This window comes from Belonocnema kinseyi, chromosome 3 (genome assembly GCF_010883055.1).
Source record: "Belonocnema kinseyi isolate 2016_QV_RU_SX_M_011 chromosome 3, B_treatae_v1, whole genome shotgun sequence".
Classification (NCBI taxonomy): Eukaryota; Metazoa; Arthropoda; class Insecta; order Hymenoptera; family Cynipidae; genus Belonocnema; species Belonocnema kinseyi.
The window spans coordinates 30667292-30694512 of NC_046659.1; the positions used below are offsets into that span (position 1 = coordinate 30667292).

The 27221-nt window shown below is 35.0% G+C and overlaps 1 protein-coding gene across 4 annotated transcripts in view; it reads right to left on the reverse strand.

The window, feature by feature from the left end:
- The window catches only part of LOC117169281 (phosphatidylinositol 4-kinase alpha), a 215076-nt gene that overhangs the window by 155668 nt on the left and 32187 nt on the right, over nt 1-27221 (reverse strand). For all 4 annotated transcript variants that reach the window (XM_033355575.1, XM_033355577.1, XM_033355578.1 and 1 more), the window contains 4 exons: nt 13766-14017; nt 13491-13689; nt 4107-4347; nt 3767-4003 (listed from right to left, as the gene is read on the reverse strand). In XM_033355575.1, the coding sequence (XP_033211466.1) occupies nt 3767-4003; nt 4107-4347; nt 13491-13689; nt 13766-14017 (929 nt within the window). The remainder of the gene's footprint in view (nt 1-3766; nt 4004-4106; nt 4348-13490; nt 13690-13765; nt 14018-27221) is intronic.

Sequence of the window (27221 nt, forward strand, 5' to 3'; positions counted from 1 at the left end):
GCAGCTTTGTATTTTTCAGAGCGTCTACTTTTGAGAGCTCTCAAAGAGGCTTTTAATCTCTCAACATCTGCACTTTCAATGTTATTGACATTCAATTCCATTGTTGATAAAATATAGAAAACAGTTGTTTCTACCTTATCAGTTTTGAGGAGTTCTCCAAGAACTTCCCTTTTAGTGAATTTCGTCATTTTATATGACAAAATGTTGAAATATGGAGCACAATATGGGAACGACAGTGACAAACAGGGAGAAGAGAAAAGAATAATTTGTTAACTTCTTCAGAAAGTTTATATATTGAACATGTATATATTTTATACATCAATTATGTTCATTAATATTTTATTAATATCTACGCACGGAATGTGGACGGAAAGCGGATTGCCGAAAGAAGTGAGTTCGCACGTCCTCGTTGATGCGGCTAGGAAAACAAATGAAGGTAAGCCAGCAGCAGCGCAGCGCTCTACACGCCATGGCATGGTCGCGCGCGGCCATGTATATATACTATAAGTAGCGAAATAATTGAAAAGTAGCAAAAAGCAGCACACCTATGCTCAAGTGCACATCCTAAGGAAAAAATTCATATATTTTAGAACTCAATATGTTGTGTTATGTCATGTTATGAGCAATCGGAAGCAGGTGCTCTGCTGTATAATCTTGTTCTACATTCACTAATAATATGATTGTATTAAATTGCAATTGACAATTCCAGATTCAATTGACTTCAGAGAAAGTTTACACTTTGATTGATAAAATAAATGTAGGTAGGAGGTTTGGAATCGATTTCTTGGAATAAAAAAACGTATTCCACGAACGTCAGTAGCATTACTAATTTAAGCAAGATTTTCTACTTTGTGCCTATATCATCGGAACAAAAATTCATCAATCAACGTATAATTGTCGTCAAAAATACTTCAACTCTTCCTCAGTTTAGTAGTCCATTTCATTTTTCCGAATTCAAGAATCGACTTTTGGCCACGAAATCGGGTCTCCTGGCCCACTGTGAATTGGGGCAGAGAATCCATCATTTGGGTTCAGAGTTTTCCTTCAATTCATCATGAGAGTATATGTCCCAATGTAGATCGAAATTAAGTGTCAAACATCTATTAAAGATGCTCCGAAACAGTTCTGGAAAAGCATTTCTTTGAGTGCGTACCTGAAGGAAGATCACACTGAATGTATAAAAAAAGTAATACAAAACAATGCCTACTTTGATCACCCAGAAAATCTTCTTCTCGCTATGCTACGCGACGAAAGACAGAAAATCCGCAAGCTCGCAGCGTCTCGAATAATTTCTGTGAGACAATCAACTGGGAAATCAAAATTAAGAAAATTTAAGGTTCCTTCGTTGAATTTTAACGCAAAAGACTACACGGAACTCATCGACTGAAAGAAGTGCAAAATTTCGGAACCGCCATTAACTAAATCGATTACAATTGAGAACCTCACCAAATTCATAACGAAGGACGTAATTCATCTCATTTCCAAAGACATTTTTCATCTTCCATGTCATACTCAAGCAGTGGAAAGGTGTGTGAAAGAAGTCACATCCGTATCTCGGCATGCTTACTCCTCTAACGTTAGAGATGAAATCATCCGATCAAGATTCGAAAGTCGAAAAAGCTTGCCCAGTTTTTAAACGAAAAAAGATTTTGTTTCGAAATTAAAATAGGAGGAATAAATTAAAACTAATGTCAGAAATCAGCATTTAATTTTATTCAGCATATATTTTGAGACGTATATAATACTCGTGTGGTAAAAGTGTAAATCTAGATACACTAGATAACATTTTTAACTTATTTAAACACCGAAAACTAATTTTGTTGTGAAATAAAGAGCAATACATCACTTTTATATATTTCCTTCTAATTCAAAATTAATAAAAATGATTTTAATATAGATATTCTGCATATTATTGGTGTAATATATTAAAAATACATTCTTCTTAACGTATATCAGACATTTAATGGTCAAATAGTTCAGAAAAATTGTCGAAAAACTAAGAAAATAGCGAAAAAGTCGATTTTTTCTCGATATTTTAAATTTTTAAGGTCATTTAGGTAGGGCAAAAAATATTTAAATCATTTTCTGCTATTTAGGTACAAATTCACTTGCTTCGAACTATTTTTTCTGATAATTTAAATACCGAAAATCAATTTTATTGTCAAACAAAGAGCAATATATCACTTTTAAATATTTTCTTGTAATTCAAAGTCAATAAAAATGATTTTAATGCCAACATTCCTTAAATATTATTATTGCACCAATTTGAAAATACATTCTTATTAACGTATATCACAAATAATATGGTCGAATAGTCGAGAAATTTACCATGAATCTAAGAAAATAGCAAAAAAGTCGACTTTTTTCTATTTTTTTGAAACTTTTTGTATGAAACTATTTTATAACTTTTTTATGCGACTTTGGGGGAGCGTTTTTGACTCCCAAAAGAAAGTTTTTATTTGCTATTAGAATTTCGCGCAAACAACTTTTTTTGCGATACGCCCTAGTGTACATAATGGAAAATGCTAATTGCGTTTCAGTTGGAAATAGCTCAAAATACGAATTGGAAAAACAAATGATGGACAGTTGAAGTGCAAAATTATAAAGTAAGTTGATTATATCCCAATATCATGCAAAATGAATTAATGAGAAGAAAGAGGCCAGTTTGTAATATCTGTTTCTATATACACTTCGAGTTTTGTATCTTACTAGCAGTTAGATGACTGTTCATGGGGTAATAAAACCCAATTCGTGTTTTTTGTTATTGAAAGCGAACTATCCAATATGAATAAAAGTACTGTCAAGTATACATACGTAAATAATCTTTATTTTATTAAAGGATCTAAATTGGCCTGCCAGAAATAGTACATTTGGTCCAGATTGGAAGTTTAAGAAAAAATAATGGAATAAATAATTCCCAAAATGCGTTGTTGAAAATGCGCAGTGTTATTGAAGGGTACCCCGCGCCCCCATTCTCGGGGTCAAAATTATTCATAATACACACGCCGTAATTCGGTCCCCTTCGGCTTACTATGTGACTATCTGCTTGAAGAGTCAGAAGGGATTTTGAATGGACCTGGCATAGCTGATTGAAGGTGAGTAGGTGTTATACACGAAAAATTGCTTCACAAAACTTGAACGTATTTTTCTTAAAACAGTGTTTTTACGATTGGCGGGCAGTGTAACTCAGAAACTATTCAACCGATCGGTCTGAAATTTTAATATGTTTTTCTCTACATCAATAGCTATAAGTTAGACTATTATCAAGAAGTCGATTTTTGTTCATTTACTAGCCCATTAAAAATCGCAAAAATTAGAAATCGAAAATGGGGGGGAAGTAAACTTAAGAGGGCGCTGAGGTGGGGTTAACGGTGGGATAACGGGGATGGGAGAACGTTATACTTCCGCTCACATACGCGCGACTGTTTATTTCGCACTCCTGATTAGTCGATTTAGATTCCTTTTTTTTATTTATATACAGCTATATAAGTCCCGACACTTGAATCTGAGAAACCCTGTAGAGTAAAATTGCTGAGATGGTACAATTAGATTAGTATTTGTCTATTCTAACATTTTGACATAGTTGATCTATTTAGTCGACTCTCTACTATAAATATAAATGAATTAATTAAAGTTAAATTAAATTCTTTTTAATCTACACTTATGACTGAAAATACGCGAAGCAAGTGATTAATTTTGAAAAAAGAAGATATATGGAACAAGCTGTAAGGTTTGTAAAATAAAGTTTTTTGGAATGTTTACTTACTGTTGGTGCTGTTACATTATTCGAAGACTTATCACTAGCTCTTTTAGGTTCAAGACCCAACTGCACGAAGAGTTCCAAAAGACGAAGGAGTAAATCATCTAATTCAGATTCTCCCAGCATGTTAGCAGCTATGTTAGCGAGAGCGTTAGTAACTGCAGAAGAGACGTGCAAATATTTTTGACGGTCATCTGTTGGCACGAGTGGCATCCAGAACATTCGCATTATTTCCTCGTAAACCTACAACATGAAGATTTTCAATTATGAAAAATATTTTAAATGAAATAATTAGGGATCCGTCGAATTATGCTATTCAACATTTTAAGTTAGATTGTAAACAAACTTGGGAAACTGATTCTCTTTCGCTTCCTTCTCCAGTTCCACATTTCGCAATAAGCATGCAACCCAGTTGATTGACAATAAGTGCGTCCAAAGAACTCTGTTTTCGACAGAAACGTTGTTGAAAAAATTGCAATATCGTTCGCGTTGTCTTTGGCTTATCTTTCAAGCCAACTGCTACGTGTCCTAGCATAATTACGATGTTCGTAGAAATCAGCTCATTTGTCAGCCGTTCATCATTTTCACTGAAAAGAGGATACAGACATTTGAAAATTAATGCACTCTATGTCTTAACATCTTTAGGTTAAAGAAGTGCATTTTATGGAATAGGGAGAATAAATATAAATATGTCTACTTTACATTTAGAGAAGGCCGAAAATAATATATTGTGTACTAAGGTCAAAAATGGCCGATTCGCGAAGAATTTAAAGTTCGCCGCTCAAGCGAAGCAGCGGTAGCTATCACCGGAGTCTGAAGTCAGCTATAATGCCGTAGTACACATGATACATTTTTGCAACACTTGTATAAGATGAGCAGTACAGTCATGGCTACGGCTCTGCCGGACCGTCCTACTGATAGGAGCAGGTATGCAGAAGGAGCATTATTGGCACATACATTCGGCTTTCGAAGGATTAGATTGTTTCCACTGCAATCCATGTACTGTCTACGTACAAGAGTTACAACTGTTTAGTTTTTACGCCGATGGTCCACGACATTTTTTATAACAAATGCAGGGAATTTTCGGTTTGAGAAACAAATATCAGTGCACGAAGAGGGCGGCAAACGCCGTCATACATACTTTTATTCAATATACACTTGTCAACTCGATTGATGACTGATGACTTATATGAATAAAAATATTAAACTTTGTTTGTATTAACAATTTCGTTTAGGAAATTTTTATTATAAAAAACCACGTGTTTTCTAGGGGGAGGGGAGGGGGGTCTGGAAAATAGCTACGATGGACTACGCGGGGGTTCAAAAGTGACCAAAATCTAGCTACGAGATTTATGGGGGCCCCTAAGGCTCTCTCAAGAACAAGTTTGGTTAATAATTTCCTGCTTTCCTGGAAACATTCCGACCTCGCATGCTTGTTTTAAACCAATTTTGAGTCAATTTTTAGCACTTCTGGATCAAAAGTCCTAAATTTTCATGTTTCTGCATAGCAATGTTTAGATAACTATTTTCAACAGGATTCTCTTTATTTTTCCTTACATTAGACACGCGAAATCCATATTTCTGAAAAAGGTGAGATTGGTTGACCTAATTATATAATTTTGCGCTAGGCGTGATAACACGGTCGAACTGTAATTTTACCGTCTGCAAAATAGTTTAAAACGAAACGCTAATAAACACAAACTATACGGAAATTTAAAAATATAAATTAAGAGATATTTTGGAAATTTCTGGTAAAAGCCCTTGCGGCATAAGCATGTAGAACCTGCCCGTGCAGATATCAGGTTCAAATTCATGCCATAAGTCTGATTGATTCACAACAACCATACTTGACACAAATATTACCTTGAATATCCTCTATAACATATGAAGGGTGCCGTGGCTTAAGAGCGTAAGTACCAAATTTTAGATATGCTTTTTATAAGCTTAAACTATTTTTTTTGACTTCACTCATATCTTTGTAGAAGATTTTAGTTCAGTTCGATTTATAAGACGGTCAAAATTAAGTTTTTCTATTTTTCTAAATAAGTAACTACATATTTTTAACTAACCACATTAATAAAAAAACTCGCGTGCGCTGCCATTTTTGCAGATGATGTTTTAATTGTAGATATGCTTCGGGCGTATGCTGCAAATAAAAACAATGCAGAAATCTTGAAAACTATAGTTTAAGAACGAAATAGTTTAAATAAGTTCCCGAAGAAAGGCGACACCTTTGTTCTTGATCGTGGCATTCGAGATTTGAAAAAAGATGTTGAAAAACAAATTTTCAAGGTATCAATGCCTGCCTTAAAAGGTAACAGAAAGCAACTGTCGAAAGAAGAATCCAATCAGTTTTGTTTTGTAACCAAATTTGTTTGGGAAGATTAAGCTGTACATAGCATTCTTAAACAGGAATATCGTCTTTCAGATCATAAACTAGACAATATGGATAAAAGTTGAAATCTATTTCAGGATTCCATCTTTTCTTAATAATACTTATAGAGAAAGGCTGCACTCTGACGTAAAAACTAAAGATTGAATCTTAGAAAGAATGTTCGTTTAAAAAGATGTTCCAAATTCGTTATCTACTAAGACAGAAGACATTCTGGATTCTCCAAATAACGAAAATTTTACAAAAATTTTACAGAATCATGCCAGGATTCTCATACCGTATCTTAATTAGCATTGGACTATCGATGGTTGCTCACACGTTGCTGCAGTAATTTATGATCTTTCTCAAACTGGGTGCTTATTCAGAATTCTTTAGCCAGCTCAGATACTCCGCGATATATTTAAAAGAAAATAATACTTTACCACGGTTGATGATAATAGCTATGATAATAAGATTTTCTAGTTGTGAGAGACTTGAAAACTCACAACAAAAGAGCATCCCGATTTATGAGAGGCAAGGGGACTCAACGAAATAAAGCACCTAGAATGGAAATCAAAAACCTATTGTCTGGAGACGTCTGAGAATAATATAGATTTTATAATTTATTGAAATAAATCACTTGCAAAATAGTGAATATTAATTATTTTAAAACCCTTTCTGACAGTAAAAAATTAAATAGAGTTATGTTCGAAAGCATCCGCTGACAAAATCAATGCACAATACCGCAGCGCAAGGTCGTTAACCTTTAGAGGACGGGGGTGGTCGAAATATCGACCACCCAATGCACACTAACTATTCGATGTTTTCGGGCAAAAATTGGTGCGTTGAATAAGGAGAAAGTAGTCAGAAAAATCCTGGACACTTTTTGACCTTGATAATCATCATTCCAAGGTCAAAAAAAATTTTTTCACTAAAAACTCGGTTTATACATTTATCTAGATGCGCTCAGTACGAAAACATTCGTTAGCGCACATATATTCATGAACTCTTCATCACGAAATATCTTGAAAATTTTATCAGGAGAACTTTTATCATCTAATCCAGCATTAGGCTGCACACCATGATTTTCATCAATGAAGGGATGTATGATAGGATTGGAAACACCATTTTCCGTTCACTTGAGGTCTTTCAAGGTATTTTCGAGACATATTCCAAGAGGGATGCTTGAGGGATCTACTTGAGTCATGAGATGACTCAATTAGATCAGGTTCTGCAGAAGATGCAGATCCATTAGATTCATCCACAGACGCAGATGCATCGACTTGAAAACGCTTATCACTTCGTTTGCTTCGAGTAATGCAATCAGTTTTATTGATGAAATAATTATCGATTGCATCATCACTAGAAGAATTCTCATCCGATGAATCTGGAACGATTAGTTTCCTCTTGAGTTTTTGCATTTCGCTCTCAGGCAATAAAGCTATAATTTGTAGGCATCATCATTCACCTTCATTTTAGATAACAGGAACTGAAGAAGCTATTGTACATCTTCATGGACGTAGTTAGAGTTCATTGCACTTTTTGTAGAAAAAAGATCGTCATTCTGAGGTCAAGAATGATTTCAAGATATTTGCCACTATTTTTTAGTACGGGGCATACAAAAACATGCACGTACCAACTTTGACGCTAAAATAGCAACAAATAAATAAATGTATCACTTGACCTTGAAATCTCGATTTTCAAGGTCACGTCTGCGTTCAGGACTTTTTGCACTATTTTTTTCTTACTCAGCGCCTCAAAAAACATGGGTATGCCAACCATAACGCTAAGATGTAAAAAATGACCTTGAGATGGTGTTTTTCAAGGTCAAGAGTGCCTTCAGGATTTCTTTCACTGTTTTTTTCGTACTTAGGGCATCAAAAAATATGGGTATACCAAACTATAATGCTGAAATATCATAAAAAGTTTTTTTGTATTGGTCTTTACGTTGCGGTCGATATAACGACCACCTATCAGGTCGGGGACTTGAAATGAGTTTTCTGTTGAAATTATGCATAAATTTTTGGTCCAATAAAAACTCGATTTGAACGGAAATTTTCCCGTCCTTTAAAGGTTAAAGCAATTTTTTCATCATGTTGATCCACTTGAATAAATTCTGTAAAAATATTTGTTATAGTGGATATTCTAAGGAATTATCCTTCGTCAACATTTTTAACATTTTTGTTGGAAAATTGCCTCATTCATATTCATAACATTGATTTTTTTCAATTAAAATCAGACAAGTCGTTTTCAATTAAATTGACTTTTTTAATTTTTATTTCTTCTCCGTATCTCCTAAAAAATTGAGACATGAAATAGATAAATAGATAAACAGGATAAATCTCGTACTCTTATAAGTTTAATGAGAAGACAGAGAAAATTAGAACATTTGAAAATATAAGGGAAATAATTTCAAAGTAAAATCAGTAAATCATCAAGGGCAAAGCTTTAGATATATCGTAGATCAGAAGCACTACTTTTGCTAAATTCCAGATAGAGAAAGAAGGATGTCAAAAGAGACCATTTTTGGCTTGCGAGTGCAAAGTGAATGGGAAGAACCGATGCTAATTTGCCATCAACTCTGGCCACCACTCTTAACTTAAAATGCCAAAAACTGCTCGACATGTGGAAAGAAAGACACGAGCAGTACCTACAAAAAGCAAAGGAAAAGTTAAAACTTCAGAAAGAAAAATATAAAAGGTACCAAGATCTCAAGATAGTTTTACCCCAATCAATTTACGAACCGGGAGACCTGGTTAAGTTTATTAACTATAATGCGACCAATAAAGTCTCTGCAATTTGGAAATGACCCGCAACTATAATAGAGAGACTAGACAAGAATAACTATATATTATTGCTTAACACCGAAAGAACGAGCATTCACGCTTACCAGATCATGCTTATTTTTTATAGAATGAAAATCTTGGCATTATTGATAATTCTGACGCAAGTCTGGATAAAGAAAGGAAATTACACCCTGATACCCATCAAGGGAAATATATTTATTAAGGAAACAGGAACAGCCCACCTTTAACATGAAACCTGGAAGTTAATGGTACCAGTATAGCACAAAGGTTAAATATAGTTCGCGACATAATGAGACTCACGATTCGAGCGTGTAACTCAATCTGCGCTGAGGAAAAAGAGGTTGCATAAACAGGCGAAAGGTAAGAGAGGGCCAGAAACAAACTGCAACTACTCAACCAGGTAATGGATAACGAACGACACAAAAGAGGATTAACTAACGCTATCGGGGATATCGCTAAAACTACATTTGGGACTTCAGTAATAACGACATCGAACACATTAACGAAGAGTTCGCTCAATTATACACGGATGATAAAAATATGGCTCAAGCCTTACAGAATCATACAAAAATATTTGAAGTATTACTGGACTCTTCTTCGATTAATTACGGTGAGCTAACAACACAATTAAAACAAGAATTCAATAACGATGAGAAAATCAGCAGAAGCCTCAACAACAATACGAGGAATTTATTCGTAACAACAAAAATCTTAACTTGCGAAATTCTGATAGAAGAACTAACAGAGGACATTAATACATTATTAACAGGAATAAATAATATGAAACATGGAATTGTGCACCCTCAGATATTAACACCGCAAATGTTAACAGACACCATTGATACATAGAACTAGGTATCACCTCGACATCGACCTCGAGAGTTATCAGCATACAATCGGCATCAGCGAAGTCAATGTAGCGATTGTAAAGAAATCCCAGCAACCAGATTATAGGCTAACAGATACAAACAATTGCGATGCCAGTATAATTAAGAAATCACAAGAGGAAGCTTAGTGTAGATTTTCACCTTTTAAACTGCATAGCGAAAGTTCCCTCACAGAATGAGATATCGGCGGGATATCCCATTTATCTCCCAGGATATCGTGGGCATATCCCAGGAGATCCTAGGGATATCACAAATAATATCCTACAGGGTGGAAATCTCGATATCCCTGGAATGTCCCAAGGATATCTCAGACTATCCCCCGGATTTACCATTAATGTCCCAATTTTATATGCTAAGGATGTTCCCAAGATATCCCAATTCCATAATTTATAGTATAATACTGTCAATTCAGATGTATCTGCTGCCAATTATATTTATATTCAATCGTATCAATAAAATAAGAAATAATTGAACAATATTAGGCATTTTTCCGGAGATTTTATGCAAAGTGAAACATTATCAAACACAATAATGGTAAAGTCCCCCCTAAAATCACTTTCGGGTAAATTCCATCATGACTGTCAGTGTGCGAAAACTATCACGCAGTAATAAGTGACACTTTAAAAAAAGTTAACAATTTCTCGAATATTCGTGTCGGATTACAATCTATTCTCATTTACATTATACAAACCAAGGAAGTAAATATTAGTTTGATTGCTTTTTATCATAAAAATTGATTTTGCGGTTGAAAAGTGTGATCTCTAAACTGCGCAATTTAGAGGTAACAGAAATAACAGAAAACTTTAAAATGATTAGAATGTGACTTGTGTTATATTGTAAGTAGATTGTTAGGGCGGAAAGCTCGAAATCCTTGGAATATGCCAAGGATATCCTGGGAGATTTTTGGGACATTTTTCAGGATATCTGATAACCTGCCGAGATATCCTAGGTATATGTCAAGGATATAATTTTGTTACGAGGTACTAGATATATTAGAGGAACATTTAATTACTCTACCTAGAGAAGTAAACGTCGATGTAATTAAACAAATGAGACTGATTTTAGACGCTACTGAGAATTTGTTAACTAAAATAGGGAGTCATCATCGGTTTTCAACATGGTCAGAGAAAGCGTTCGAATGGTTAAAATACATAGGATATGCTAGTATAACTTTAATTACGCTATATATATCCTATGGATGCGGATTCTGAGAATTGATATTAAAATATATCCCTAAAAAGGTATGCGTATTCTGCGTAAAGACCAATGTGCATAATGCTCCTTCGCCAACTGTTACTTACTCTAACATTCCTTCAGTAGAAGAAAGATCTCTGCATATGAAAAATAAAAAGGTTACCTTCCATTCAAAGGTTTTAGGGACTAAACTCTGTCTAACAAGGGGGGTGTAACAGTGGCATACGCCAACGCTTTTAGATAAGATTGAAGGGCTATATGTCGTAGCGCTTTGTCTCATCGCGTCAATTCTACTTAAACTTATTTACTATTCAGAATAAAGAAACGTCGCTCTGACTACGTGTCAGAGCGACTCCTTTTTAAAAACTCAAATCTTTTCTTGACCCCGTCACAAAAATAGGTATAATATGCGACTTTTTAATATTTCTGGACAAAAAATAATATTTGAAAAAAGCGACATTATCTATTTTTCTTTTCAAAATCATTATTATCCTCGTAGAGGCTGCATGTCTGCAGACGATATGAAATATACCGCAATATAGTTCTGATAAATGCACTTTATTTAAGAAGCTCATAATTAATATTTCGTTATACCGATATTTTGTACGTGAGGGAGGGGAAGGGGGGCGTTCATTAAAAAATATAACTCTTAAGGCCATGTGACGAGAGGGTCACGTGACCGAACCTGGTCTTCAATTTTTCTTTCCCAACTTACGTCTAAACGAAACGAGGTATCGCTTTGAAAGTTTGGGAAATGAATGAGGAGGTAATAAAGTCCATGTCTCTGCTTTGTTCCGGTGGAAATTTTGAGAAAAAATTTTTTTTGAAGAAAATACCAGTGGAAGTTTTCTTTCCCAACTTACGTCCACACGGAATGAGATATCGTGTTAAAAGTTTGGCACGATAAATAGAAGGCATGCAAGAATCTGACTCTGGTCCTAAATAATTAGAACAGTGAAAAAAGTTTTTTTTTATAACTATTTTGGAGAGATACCTACCGTGTTGTCGTCAAACCCTGCAAGCAATTTGCAATGCTGCGAATGGGCTAGTTATGGGGTTTATATTGACCAAAGTGGGGCAAAACAACAAAAATCGCTCACGAACATTATGCACAAATAATTCAAAAACTAATGTTTGCACTTGAAATGTAAATAAACATGTTTGGTCTGACATACATATCAGTCTGGTATCAGCTGTGTCAAAGCAGCACTAGCGCAGCGAGGAGACAACTTCGAACTTCTAGGGGTCTGTAAGTAAAGCAGAGTGCATGATTACCGTCAGAGAAAGTTAAAGTCAAACTTCTGCTGTAAAACCTAAATGTATCCGTAGATAATCATTATTTGCATTAATAAACTTTTTTCTTCCTCCAACTCTTTGCAAGACCACAAACGATCCTTTAATATTTATTAACATTTCCCGAAAAAAATTTCCGCGTTATTTAAAGTTTTATTTTTCAATATGGGTGAAAAAATATTGATCTTAGGGCTGACTTGATCAGCTGTTATACTCATCATATGGCCTTAAGACATTCTAAAAACAAATTTTGAAAAGTAAAATGACGAGTACGCTTCCCGATGATGCTTTGTGTTCGCAGAGTTAATGATGGTGGCGTCGCACGCTTACTTATAAAATTAATATTTCCATCAGTTTTAGATGAATCCATCTGAAACTTTCTCCAAATCTTCATTAAGTACAAAGAAACAAATGGCTCACTAAAAGTTTGTTTAAACTGAAAGTTTCCTCGATACTTTTTGTCGAACATTTGGCCAAGTTATGGCGGTTTATATTTTAAAACTCATTGATTTTGGAGATGCAAATTTTTCAGTTTTTTATTTTTCCTATTAAGAGTAATTGTGCGAAAGAAAAAAATGCCTTTTTATTATGTTATAGAATCCGTGCCCTCAATTACGCATAGAAAATTCGTACCAAGTTGAGAAAGAGCATCTTGAAATGCAAGACTAAATACTAAAGTCATTAATATTATGAATCTATCTCTATCCATTAATAAATTTGTGAATTTATGGCATGAATTTGAACCGGATATCTGGGAGAGTACTTTCAATTTTTATTCCGTTAGGCCCTTCATAAATTACTGCAAATTTCTGGAAGTTTAAGATGCCCAATGTTTTTCAGTAATTTTAGATAACTGATCACTTCGAGTTAATCCAATCACTATCGAGTACTCACAAACCGTCTGTTAAGCGTTAACTCATAATGCCAGAAGTGGGGTCATAATTACGATAGTCATGAAAAGTAATTAAGAAACGAATTGCGCCACCGCCACAGCTGAAAAAAGTAATCTTGCTCAAGGAGCGCAAGCACAGTAGCTAGATAAAGCTTTTTGATAACTGCTTTTTACTATAGTTTCAGATTTGTCCACTTCCGACACGCTAAACATGCCTCGAAAAGCGAACATTCCGTGCATGCATTACAAGAAAAAATTAAAATAGATATTGAACTGAGTAACATACCTGTCGTTCTTTTCAGCAGTGAACAGTCTGTTTGACACACTTGCAACTAATGCAGGCACACAATCTGGATCTACAGAATGTGCAGCTTCTAAAGCAACACAAAGATTTCTAATGGCCGAGTCTCTCAAAGTTTCAAAGGCCATTTCCGTTAAAGAAGCAGTATGTTTCGTATCACTTTCTCGCACCTCCTTATCTTGTACTAAACAATACAAATTATTTATTCATTTATTTTAATGTAATAAATCTATGAATTTAATGATAAAAATATTACTTACGTGTTACTTTGAACTGATTTTTCGTCAATCGTTCGCTACATTGCCGATGAAGTTTGAGGAGGATTGGTGAAGGGGTTACAAGAAAATCTCGTAAATTATAAATCGAGGTGCTTGCAATGTTGGGAAACTTCTGAGCAAGTTTTCCCAAACCATCGAGGCACACCATTAATAATGGCATATGTGCGAGAACTAACTTATGACTATAATTTGAATAAATCTTCTCCGTGAGACGGCTGCAGAGGCTATCAGCTCCTAAAAAATAGGATAATTAGGATTAAACATAAATTAAAATTAAATCAAAGAATATTATTAGAAAATTTGAAACTATATATGTGGGTATCCGCATGAAAAGGGCTCTTATGGAGATATCGTTGATTATCATCAGCATAGACCTACTGTCCGGGTAGAAATGCACGGAAGTGCTGCTTGGATGCTCGTCGCGTTCCAAATCTTTAAAACGTGTTTTCTCAGAATCATTTTTTTGCAACTTGTGTTGTTTTTCATAATTAAAAGTAAACAAAAAATTATAAAAATTTCGAGTTAAAATTTCATTTTTGAGTTCAAAACGTGAAAAAATAAATTTATTTTTGGTGGGCACTGGGTAATTGAGGTTCTTATAGAGTAAACAAGCATATAATTGTAAAAAAGCAACTTCTTTTTCAGTTGACAATTACGGACGCTATGGTGTACGCAATCGGAACAATTCCTCAGCGATAAGCTTCAGTTCACTTTGGATCACTCCGCCATTCTGTAACTTTTTCAAGTCTTTTTTTAATATTGTTAAAAAGTTGCCTCAAATACACCTTTCAAATGAACTGTGTATGACACTTCCTTTTTGTAAAAAAAAACATCCCGAAAAATCACCTTCTTTCGAGCTTCACACCAGGAGACCCCCTTAAGACACCTTGGCCAGGTGCCATTCAGTTTTCGGCACAATTTTCTGCGACTGCTTATTAAAAATTGTAACCGTATTTTTCAGAAGCCCTCGGTACAGGGAGCCGAGGTCGCGTTAAGACTCAATACGATGATCCGGCAAAATGATTTTCAGGCCATTAATCAGTGAAAGCTTGACACATCCAAGAGCACCCATGCTCAGGACTAGTTTAACAGACTATTCCTGATATAAATGTCGCAACTCCTCTCTTTCTTTTCATTTTTTTTAGCTATGATGTTTTTTTTTATCTGGTGCCGAACATTCGAGAAAGAACATAGTTTGTTTTTCGAAGTCAAAGAGACCTATGCCAGGCCTCGAGTACACAACAGAAACAATTGTCGAGAATAAGAAGTTCCAGTATATGCAGCACTTCTAATTTTCGACAATTGACTCTATTTCCCTAGGTGCATTTGGCGGAGCGGTTTTAGGGCTAATGCCGCATTGTGACCTTGGATCTGAGTGGTTCCCGCATGAGTTGGATAACTAGATAGTATGTGTCCTAGATAATCAGGGTGTGCGTAACACTCTGCAGCTATCATCGGAAACTTCTTGGTTTAAAATGTGGCGACGGTATGCTGAAGTGGAAATGACACCGTCTTAAGATGCCAAAATGAAACCCTCCATGCCCCATTTCAATCCGGGTAATTTAAGGAAAGCAAACGTTAACGCATACGACATCGACTGAGCGACCGCATTCATGTGGAAGATAAAGTGCATCGTCTTGCCCAGGAGCTTTTCACGAAAGTTTTTTTCTTCAGCTTTCTTAACCCGGGCTTTCGGGAGCGAGTACTCTAAATGGATAAGATTTGGTGAATTTTGCTCATCCCTGATATTTAAGGCAAGGCCGAATATTTTAGCAGCCTCCTCCGCTGCTTGGCTGAAAAACGCTTCTTTTTCCACTTCTTCGTGAAAAAGAGAGAGGGGGGGGGAGGGCAGAAGGCGATGCTTCATGACCCGGACTTAGCTGGCCCGAAAAATGACAGGTTAACACTTGTCTGAAGACACTGTAGAAGATCTTTACAGCTATCCTAAATGATAGGATTATTCGAAAATCGGACCTGTGTGACATTGAATGTATGAGCAACGCGGCTCAAAGAACGGCGTGGCAGGATATCGGGAGAACCTGCTCATCGATAGATGTTCCTGCAAAGATGCAGCATTCTACCAGCGTGAGCTACCGATGGCCTAGATTGATTGCCGGAAAGCTTTCGATTCAAGCTCCCATAAACTTATCATCTATCTTTTGGAAAGCTTAAAGGTTCATCCGCAAATCACGAGGTGCACAGAGAGATGGATGACACTTTGAAAAACCAGATTTACCATCTAATCTAACAAAAATCGCGTGACAACTAACAAAGTCACCTTTCAGCGTATTGTCTTCCAGGGCGAAACCACGAGCCCACTCCTCTTTTGCCTCACATTATTTCCACTATCTCTAGCACTTCGCCATTTCTAGGGGTACTTTTGTAGCAAATCTGCATATCAAAGCACAAGGTCACAAATAAAGAGCAACTAAATCTAGCTCTAGGGATTGTCGAACGACACACTAAGGAAATCGGAATGAAATTCAGATTAGAAAAATGCGCCAAGGTTTATTTAAAGCGAGGAAAACTTAATGGAATTCTTGAAGACCCTGACCTCGTCGATTGAAGCGCCATACCATACATTTGCGCGACATGCCGCGACTCAACATCTCACGCCGTCAAGGTGGTCGGGGAATATTAAATCTTGAATGTCTTCACAACAGGATTATGAACCCTCTTCTTAAAATGGTCAGCAAGGACGAAGAAGTGGGCAAAGGAGCGCTTTTGTACAAATCAGCGGAGAAGGCTGCTGAAACATTTGGACTTCACTTCAGTATAAAAGATGAGCAAAATGTATAAAATCTGATCTATCTCTAGAACGCACTCCTAAAACCCGGATTAAGAAAGCACAGGAGATGAACTTCCGTGAACAGCTGCTCGATAAGAGAATGCACGGCATCTTCCACAAAAATGTGGAGGATCAGTCGATGTCGTGTGAACTAACTTTTGGTTTCCTTTAATCACCCGGATTGAAGTCGGGCATAGAGGATTTCATTTGGGCACGTCAAGACAGGGTCATTTCCACCTCAACATACCGTCGCCACTGTTTGATCCAAGACAGTCCGGATGATAGCTGCAAGGTATGTCATGCACAATTGTTTCGGTTGCATATTCGAGAACTGACATAGATCTCCTTGAGTCAAAGAAGTGAACCATGTTCGTTACCGAATGTTCGGCACCAGAGGAAGAAAATACGCTAGCTAAGAATAATAAAAAGAAAGTGAGGTATAAAGACCTTATAAGCGAGTTGCGACGGTTGTACCACCTATCCGCGATTTCGTTGGGATCGAGTGTAGTTTTTCAGATTATTACCTGCTTCTGACGAAATCCTGCGGTTGTCCTTATAGATCGTAAGCTGACAACATGAATGGCAACGTGGTACGGATAAGGCCAATTTTCACCTGAGATGTTCGTTTGATGATGGGAAAAGTAAAAATGGGTCCCTTGTAAGTCGGAATGGATGCGTTTAGTGGTGGCGCACTGGCAAAGGTGTCAATTTTTGACAGTGAACTAACGTGACTCGGATAGGGTGGAAAATTGGTGTTCATGTAGGGGACGATATTAGAAATAGTACCTGCGCATCGTTAGGCACTTACCTGGATGCAAAAATGTTGTCAGGCGGCCTCGAAGTCGCCGGACATTCAGATGAAATTTCTTAGAATTGATTTTAAAGGAAAATGTTTGAAAGAAAAACTTGACCCATTCGATTAAAGAAATACCATAACTTTAAAAAGCCGTTTTTCTTTACAAGTAATTTTTTCGAAAAATTTTTAGAAGAGAAAAGGTACTACATTCCAGGTATATATTCGAACTTTATTACCATGACGAAAGTCCAATTTCCCGGACCCAGCGTGGGATAATCTCACATTTACGTTGGGCACTGGTGTAGGCATTACAAATTCTTCGTAGTACATTTTTAATGTAGTTCTATAATGTATACTCCGAGGTACTGTTATGCTATTTTAAAATACAAACTGTTGGGCTTCATTAAAATTATAAATTTTTCATTTATTCTTGTTCGATCAAAATTATAATTTTCCATGTTTTAACAAAATACAAAAAGTTTTTATTTTAACCTTGTTATTATAAGCCTTTAAATTAAAAAACCCTTGAAAGCATTCATCTGAATCCACTTTGGATCATTAATACAATATAAAGTCTGCTCTTTTAAGAGCAATTATAACGTAGTTCTATTCTTTCCGAAAAAATCAAAAGTCGGTATCTGCCAATCATTGTTGCCTTGCTTACACAAACACGTTCAGTGGATACAACCCTAGGCGCCCTAATGGGAAGTCCTTAAGTGATACGTGCTGGATGGGATTGTGTGCCCATCACCGACGGTCACCAGGAGGTGCCCCGTCCCATTGCCGACATCCACCAGGAGGTATCCCGTCTCCTTTTTGACGATCACCAGGAGGTACCTCGTCCTATCTCCGACGACCACCAGGAGGTGTCTAGTTTAGAGGAGTCGCTCGTCACTCCTCATTGTCGACTACCGCAACTACCACTGGGTACGATCACACCGAAGAAGGCTCGACGTGTATGACAGAGTGTGCGAGAAAAATTTTCATCCGCCCGAAAAACTCTAATACCGGTTGATGGGAAACAGGATCGTGTACTGGTAATCTCCCGACATATCGAGCAGGGACTGAGAGCCAAATACGTGAAGAGCGGAAAATCCGCTCCTCGACAGCTCTTCTCCTGTTTATATATTCTCATCGTTACGAGCGAGGATGATCTGCGCGAGTTTCGCGAGAGCTGAGACGAGTGATCAAGAGTCCACCGGGAAACTCAACGTTGCCAGATGCGAGCTACTTCGTCAACATGCGAAAGCAGCGAAGCTAGCCGATCAGGGCTTCAGGCAAAAATCATTTCGACTCCATCATTAGCGAGCGCCTACTCGTATCATAGATACTTTATTCGATATCTGAACCGTTCCCAAGAACTATAGGCTGCATTATAACGAAGAGGAGAAGAGTTTCTTTGTTCGGAGCGCTCATAAAGCAGAATATAAATTTCATTAGATGACACTGCGTCACACGCTATATAGTTAAATATATCACATTATTTGTGGGCTTTACTTTAACTTTACTTTTCAATTTTTATATTACAAATGATCTGTAGTTAATCTATTTATATACTTTGTTGAATATTCACATACTTTTTTTGAAAATTCGACTATGTCTGAAAATTCTTTTTTTTCTTTTTGAATTATATTTGTGAGTGATTCATAAATTTAGCCAGTTCAAATTTCATCTCTTCGGTTCGAAATGTAATTACTTTTCATTTAAGACTGAACAGAAATATATTTTTTCATGAATAATTCTATGGTAAATGAGCCTGAAAAAGATTCACAATTGAAAACCAGACTTCAAAACTACGTCACTTTTCATCTGATTGTAGGCAACAAATAATAATTGAAGAAGAAATAGATGAAAAAGTCAACCAAATTCTTTCAAACTCATAGTTATTTTTTGTTCAAAATCAAACTATTTAGTTAAAAGTAAATTTTGTTACTGAAAAATTAATTATTTCAGTTCAAAATAGACTTGATTCCCTAACAAGTAAAATATTTACTTGAAAATTAGTTTTGTTTTAGTTTATAATCAAATTATTTGGTCTGGAATTTGGGGAATTTTTTTACATTTTTTATCATCTTAGGGTTTAAAAACGAGGCAGTTCCGGGCGTGTTCCTCGTCTATATAAAGTATAACTATCGAAAGACTAGTCGCATCGAATTTTTCCTTGGCACAGAGTTTGAGGGAACAAAAAGAAGGACTGAGTTCGTTAACCACTAATTTTTAATCGAAATTCAAAAAGTTAGAGTTTTTCCAAAATTTTTGATACCATCTTTTTCCAGGATTTGATAATTCTATTTACAGCTTTTTCTAGTATACAAAAATACAAAAAATCTAACCCTTTGACTTTCTTTTATTGAAGAAAAATGACCAAACTTGTAGCATTTAAAAAATCAAAAAAATCAAACGAAAACAGATATTTAAAGCCAATTAAATCGTGCTATTGGAAAAAAGAACAGAAGAAAAACGTTACTTTTTTTTATATTTTGTTTTATTCGTAAAAAGTAAAAACCAACACCATTTTGTCAAAAAAAAAAAAAAACTTTTCTTATTACCTTGATAAAAAGAGATATTTCGGGTTTCACTTGTGTAAAAAACTACGAATTGTTTGCCGACTTTTCGTGAACATTGCAGTTTACATCTTCAGGGCTGACCTGAAACTGAGGTATCAGGTCATACTGTTCTTAGGTATACTCTCTACGATGCCTGTGATTAACCAGAGTGCCCCACCGTGGGGACAGGTCGAACTAGCCAATCAAGTTCGACCAGTCCCCACGGTGGGGCTCTCTGGCTAATCACAGGCATCGTAGAGAGTATACCTAAGAACAACATGACTGATACCTCAGTTTCAGGTCAGCCCTGAAGATGTAAACTGCAATGTTCACGAAACATCGGCAAATAATTCGTAGTTTTTTACACGAGTAAAACCCGAAATATCTCTTTTTATCAAAATGAATCATCGTAAAAGCATAAAATCTATTATCAAGGAACTCTACGGAGAGAGTATTCTTACTGAAACCTTAACCCAAATCGATTCTGCATAATACAAGTTTGCTTCTCGTGAAAGAAAGAATACAACATACCAAATTTCTTTTGCACACAACCTCTAAAAAACTAATAAAACTTCACCTTTTCCTATCAAATACCCTCAGATTTGAAATTTGGTCCACATTGGACCGCATATCGTTTGACCAATCCCAACGGATTAAAGAGCTTTCCAACCAAAAACAAAAAACAAAATTTGACAAATTTCTTTCAGTAAAGCAAACATCTCTGACCACCCTCTCAAGAATGAAATGATTTCAGCCTTATCTAAATGACATAATTTTGCTGTAGCTCCATCGAAAATCCCAAAAGAAGAAATAATCAGCAATTTAAAATCCACAATATATACCCTTCCACCCGAAAAAGCGAATGACATACGACGCAGGACGGCAAAAATTTTACGCCAAGCTCAAGTTCCCTCCTCAAACTTAAGAAAACATGAAAAACCCACAATTAAAGAACGCAATAAAAATAAAGATATTATAATATTACCCGCAGGCAAAGGCAACACAACAGTAATAATGAATAAAGAAGACTATAACAACAAAATCATGGACCTTCTAACTGAAGATACATACAAAAAACTTAAAAAGGACCCCAAAAAAACAATAGTCAGCAAAACAAAAACTCTTCTCAAAGACTAAACTTGACAGCCAAACAATATGTAACTTAATACCTACTAATCCCATCTCTCCAAGACTTTATGAGCTCCCAAAAATCCACAAAGAAAACATTCCACTCAGACCGATCGTCAGCGCAATAAACTTACAACCTAGCACGTTTCCTTGCTGCAAAACTAAATCCTTTTAAAGGAAACTCCATCACTCACGTCCAAAATTCATTTGACTTTATTAAAAAGATACAACAGATTCACATTCAACCCCAAGACATCATAGTGAGTTTCGACATAGTATCTCTTTTTACGAAAGTACCAATCTCGGATATAATTCATATTATTAAATCTTTCACAAATTTTCCTTCCGAGCTCATACCTTTGATAAAACACTGTCTCAATAATACTTACTTCTCGTTCAATAACCAATTCTACGAACAAACCTCAGGGGCAGCAATGGGATCCCCAATCTCACCTGTAATAGCCAATGTCTTCATGGAACTTCTAGAAACTAAAATATTCAACCAAGCCGAAATTAAACCAGAATTCTGGTTCCGTTACGCTGATGAAACATTTGTCATCTGGCGACATAGACGAGATGAACTAAATAAGTTTTTCGATTTTATCAATTAATTACATCCTAATATCCAGTTCACCATGGAAATAAAACAAAACGGAAAATTGCCTTTCTTGGACGTATTAGTTTACCAAAAATCTGATAACACATTAGGACATGCAGTTTACAGAAAATCCTCGCATACAAACAGATACCTACATGCCTCCTCCCACCATCACCCATCTCAAAAACAATCAGCCATCAACTCCCTAGTATACAGAGCTGTCTCTATAACAGACAAAGATAACTTAGAAAAGGTATTACAAAACGTTAAACAAATCCTAATACAGAAAGATTACACAAACAAATAAATTGATAAAGCAATAAGAAAACACACTCAAAAAAGTCAACACAACCGACAAAAGAAAGATAGAGAAAAATGACCACCACCCTACCCTACATCTAAGGTGTCACAGAACAAATAGGAAGAATTCTCAACAAACACAACATCCAAACCATATTTAAGCCACCTGCGAAAATAGGACAACTACTAAATAACCCTAAAGATAAAAAGGCACCCCTCAGTGATCCAGGAGTATATAAAATCCCTTGTTCTTGTGACAAAGTCTATATTGGAGAAACCGGGAGAGCGGTGAGCAAACGTATGAAGGCACATGAAAGTAAAGTCAGGCTAAAACATTTCACGTAATCAGCACTAGCTGAACATCATATCGAAACAGGACATAACATTTTATTTGATGAAACGACAGTCATTGCAAAAACACACATCAAATTTCCAAGAAAACATAGAGAAACAATCGAAATCTTAAAACACCCTAATAACATCATTAGGGACAATGGATATAATACCATTCCGATTTGGCTTTCCGTTCTCCCGGATTTTTTAAAAATGACTTGATTGGGCAATCAAGTTCGACCAGTCCCCACGGTGGGGCGCTCTGGCCAATCACAGGCATTGTAGAGAGTATACCTAAGAACAAGATGACCTGATACCTCAGTTTCTGGTCAGCTCTGAAGATGTGAACTGCAATGTTCACGAAACGTCGGCAAACAATTTGTAGTTATTTACACGAGTGAAACCCGAAATATCTCTTTTTATCAAAATGAATCAACGTGAAAGCATAAAATCTATAATCCTTTATTACCTTGTTTTTATTTTACTTTTTTAAATTTTCAATCTTGTTTTTTGCGATCAAAGAAAATCTCCTCTTCCTATCAAAAAAATATTCGTAAAAAATTTGTAAATCTTTGTTCGCTGAATAAATGTTATCTCATTTATTCTCGGAGCTTGCATCGTTTGCACACAATTAAATTTTTTGATTTTCAATTTTCTTTTTCATCAATAAAACAAAAAATGCTTATCCTAAAAAAAAGTAATTCATGACAAATTTATAGATCTCTTTTAGTTGCACAATTTTTGTCGATCTATCTATTTTCGTATTTTTCTTTGTTTAAACTATTTAAATTTTTATCTAAAATTTTATCAAAAACAACAGCGACTACGACGCCGGACAGACAGACAGACCCCGACGTAAAAAACTGTTTTTCTGACACAGAAGACCACAAAACATCGAAATTTGATGAAATTCGCGAAAGTTCATTATGAATCAGAATGTAATTCATTATTTTTTGTGCTATAAACATTTAAATTTTTTATTTCTTTTAACAAAATTCAAAAAGTTAATAAAATTATCTTGCAGGGCCTTGGAAAATTAACGTTTTTCTCCTGTTTACTTTTGTCCATATGCTTTTTTTACTTCAAATGTCCATTTTTGTTTGGTTTTTTGGATTTTGAAAATCCTATAACTTTGGTTTTTTTTAATTTTATTTTAAAAAGTCATTGGGATAAATTGTTCATAATTGTATGCACTATAAATGGCTGTCGATAGAATTTTGACATTTTGAAAAAAGTGGCCTCAAAAATGTATTCAGTATACAGTCAACCACAACAACAACAACGATGATGACGACGTCATACAGGCAGGTACACTTCGACATAAAAACTGGTTTTCTGATTCAGAGGGCCTCAAAACGTGGACATTTGATGAATATCGCGAAAGTCATTTTTCGCATTAAACTAATATCTTCTCAGTATGAATGAGAATGTAAAAAGAGGATTTTTGACGTTTTTATATTTAAAAAATTTTAAATAGCGACAATCAAACTTGTCATTCAACGATTCTTGCCGACAGAATATTATTTTTTGCCCTTACAATTGATTTAGGGGAAAAAATTAGAAAAATAATTTTTTTATTCCATTCATATGAACGTTCATAACTGAAGTACATGAAAAATTAAACTAATTTGTTTCTAGAAAATAAATCTTCATTGAAAACACAACTAGTTCGTTTAAAGTTCAAGTGTGTAGTTACAACATTATTTGTAATACTAGAAGAATCATCACTTTGCTTGTAAATGTAATTTTTTCGTTGCAAAATTCGCTTTGGTGGGATGAAAATTAAACCTTGAAACGCAAATTTATCTATTCTATGTATTTTGTGTGGAAAATTGATTATTTTAGTTTAAAATTAAACTACTGGGATTAAAATTAACTTTTTTGTTTGTAATTCATATTTTTGCTTTAAAATTAAACTAATTTGGTATAAAGTTTAAAATATTTGTTCAGAAGTGAAGGATATATTATTTAAAAATGAAAGCATTTGATAGAAAACTAATAAAAAATTTTTTAAGGATGGTCGTTCTTCATTATTTTTTATATCTCAGTGCAAAGATACTGGGAACTTGAAATAAAATGTGAAAAAAATGATTGTAGAATAAATAACAAAAGGTCTTAAGAATTAATGATTAAAACACAAATATATAGTACATTTTCTACATTGCAATTTATCTAGCCGTAAGTCAATAAAAAAAATTACACAAATAGCGATATTTCTTTATGCCATTCGCTTATGACAGTCACATTTTTCATAATATGTGAATTTACTGCTCTGGAATATCACTGCCAAATCAATAGAAATAAATTCCCAACAAAAAATTCACTATATTCACGCATGCCTATTTTCTCGGCAAGGCTCGCGAAGAGCTTCTTCAATCCAGAGGATTCGAACAGCGTCCAGTCTCGCTGCAAGTTCTCTCGACAGCCGAGAAGCGCGCATTTCCTGCAATATTCAAATCAAGCATTGCGACGTTTAGTCCTGAGTTTCGCGTTGCGCATTGCAAGGCTTCGAGGTTCACCCTGTTTCCCTTTTCTTCGCGCAAACAGAGTCTTTAAAGTCTGTTAAATATCTTGAAATCTTCGGAAATTTGTATCTTATTTGTAATCTTAAAATATTTTTGAAGTTAATTTAAATGTTGTTCGATCACATAAAATATTGAATAATAATTTGCAACATTTCTGAAATTTAAAATCTTAGTACATATATTATTATGAGCGCAACAATATTTTTTATAGAATGGTTCACAGAAATTTGCAGACGGCGGTGCACAGCTGTTGGTTATATTTCAGATTTTTTTGTAATACTTCCAGCTAGGTTAGCTAAGAGGCTTTAGACGTTAGGAATTAGGAATGCGAAACTTATAGGGTTTGAACCCCGCGGCAAATAAAAATTTTCATAGCTTGCGATTATGAACAGTGTAGTGATGGTGTAATAGTAAATAATTAGGTACATAAACATGTACTAAATATTAGAGTATAATAGTAATAATATAATAATACAAGGGATTAATTTTTTGCGGCGAAAAATCGGTTATTATTTTATAGAAATGTTCTCTATAGTTTCGAGACTTCTTCGATATAGACTGTATTTTAGATTTTATAGAACATTGGTACACATTTCGTTGCATAGTTTAAAGCGAAGTAAAGCAAAAACTATTTCAACATTTATTAAACTACCCACCGTATCCTCTACTATTGGATTAGTTCTATACAATTTAATAGACATTTTTTTGTGCAGTTTTTTTCCGACAACTAAAAAAAATGAAATAAAATCAAACACATACAATTATGTTTTTGACTGTGTAGTGTATAAAAAGAATATACTGACCATTTGTCAATTGTTTAAACAAATATAATTTGTTTCAAAAATTATTTCTATTACAATATTTTTAAAATCGTATTTTCTGAGATAAAAATAATTTTAAATGATTTCGGGGAGCAGTAAATTTGATGAAAAAAACAATTAATTGTACAAACAATAACATAAAGCTTTCGGCAAAATTTGCTATTCCTCGAAATCATTCAATATTAGGTTTAACTCAAAAATTATAATTTTAAAAGTTTTTTTGGATAAGTAATAATTTAACAAAATTACATTTGTTTAAACAATTAAAAAGTGGTTAATATATTCGTTCTATATACTATACAGTGAGAAACAATGGTATGTGTTCTATTTTATTTCATTTTTTCAGCTATCGGAAAAAACTACTTTAGCAAATAAAGATTGTTTGAACAAATAGAAATTTATTAAACATGAAAAGAAATGTATGAAAAAATACTACAAACAATGACCAAATATTGCATTTCAATGAGAAAATACGATTATTTCTTATATTTTTTTACAACAAATAATTGTTTAAATAATTTAAATTTGTTTAAACAATTGAAAATAGTTTAGAAAGTCATGTTAAATATTAAAATTTTCCAGTAGTAATTATTTGTATGAAAAAAACGACGTAAATAGCTAAAAAGTAACAATAATAGATGACAAATTTTACTTTTTGAAGGCTTATAATAACAAGGTTAAAACAATCGAGTTCGACCAGTCCCCACGGTGGGGCGCTCTGGCCAATCACAGGCTTCGTAGAAAGTATACCTAAGAACATCATGACCTGATACCTCAGTTTCAGGTCAGCCCTGAACATGTGAAATGCAATGTTCACAAAACGTCGGCAAAAAATTCGTAGTTTTTTACACGAGTGAAACCCGAAATTTCTCTTTTTATCAAAATGAATCATCGTGAAAGCATAAAATCTATTATATCATTTTTAATTTCTCAATTGCTGTAATATATGCTCTAATTTTAATGAAGCTCAACCAATTGTATTTCAAAATAGCGTAAGAGTACCTCCGAGTATACATTATAGAACGGCATTAAAAATGTACCACGAAGTATTTATAATGTCTACACCAATACCCATAGAAAAATGTAAGATGACCCCACGCTGGGTCCGGAAAACTTAACTTTCCCGGAAAACTTAACTTTCGTCACGGTAATAAATGTCACCCGCTACATGTACAGCAATGTTCAAGCTTATCCGAGTCACGTTAGTTAACTGTCAAAAACTGACACCTTTGCCTGCTCGCCTCCGCTCAACGCATCCACTCCAACCTATAAGGCACCCATTTTTAAGTTCCTTATCATAAGACGAACATCTCAGGTGAAAATTGGCCTTATCCGTATCACGTTGCCATTTACGTTGTAGACTTACGGCCTATTATGACAAACTTTTAATTATATATATAATTAAAAGTCTGCCATAAGGAAGACCGCAGGATTTCGCCGCAACTCGCTTATAAGGTCTCTATGCCTCTTTCTTTACATTACGTTACTATATATATATAACTTCGGTTCGGTTTCGATTCCTCTAGAATCAAACCGAAGGGCCTATGACAAAGCCACCGAACGCGTCCTCGGGTTGCGGATAGAGGGTCCCTGTACCAAGGGT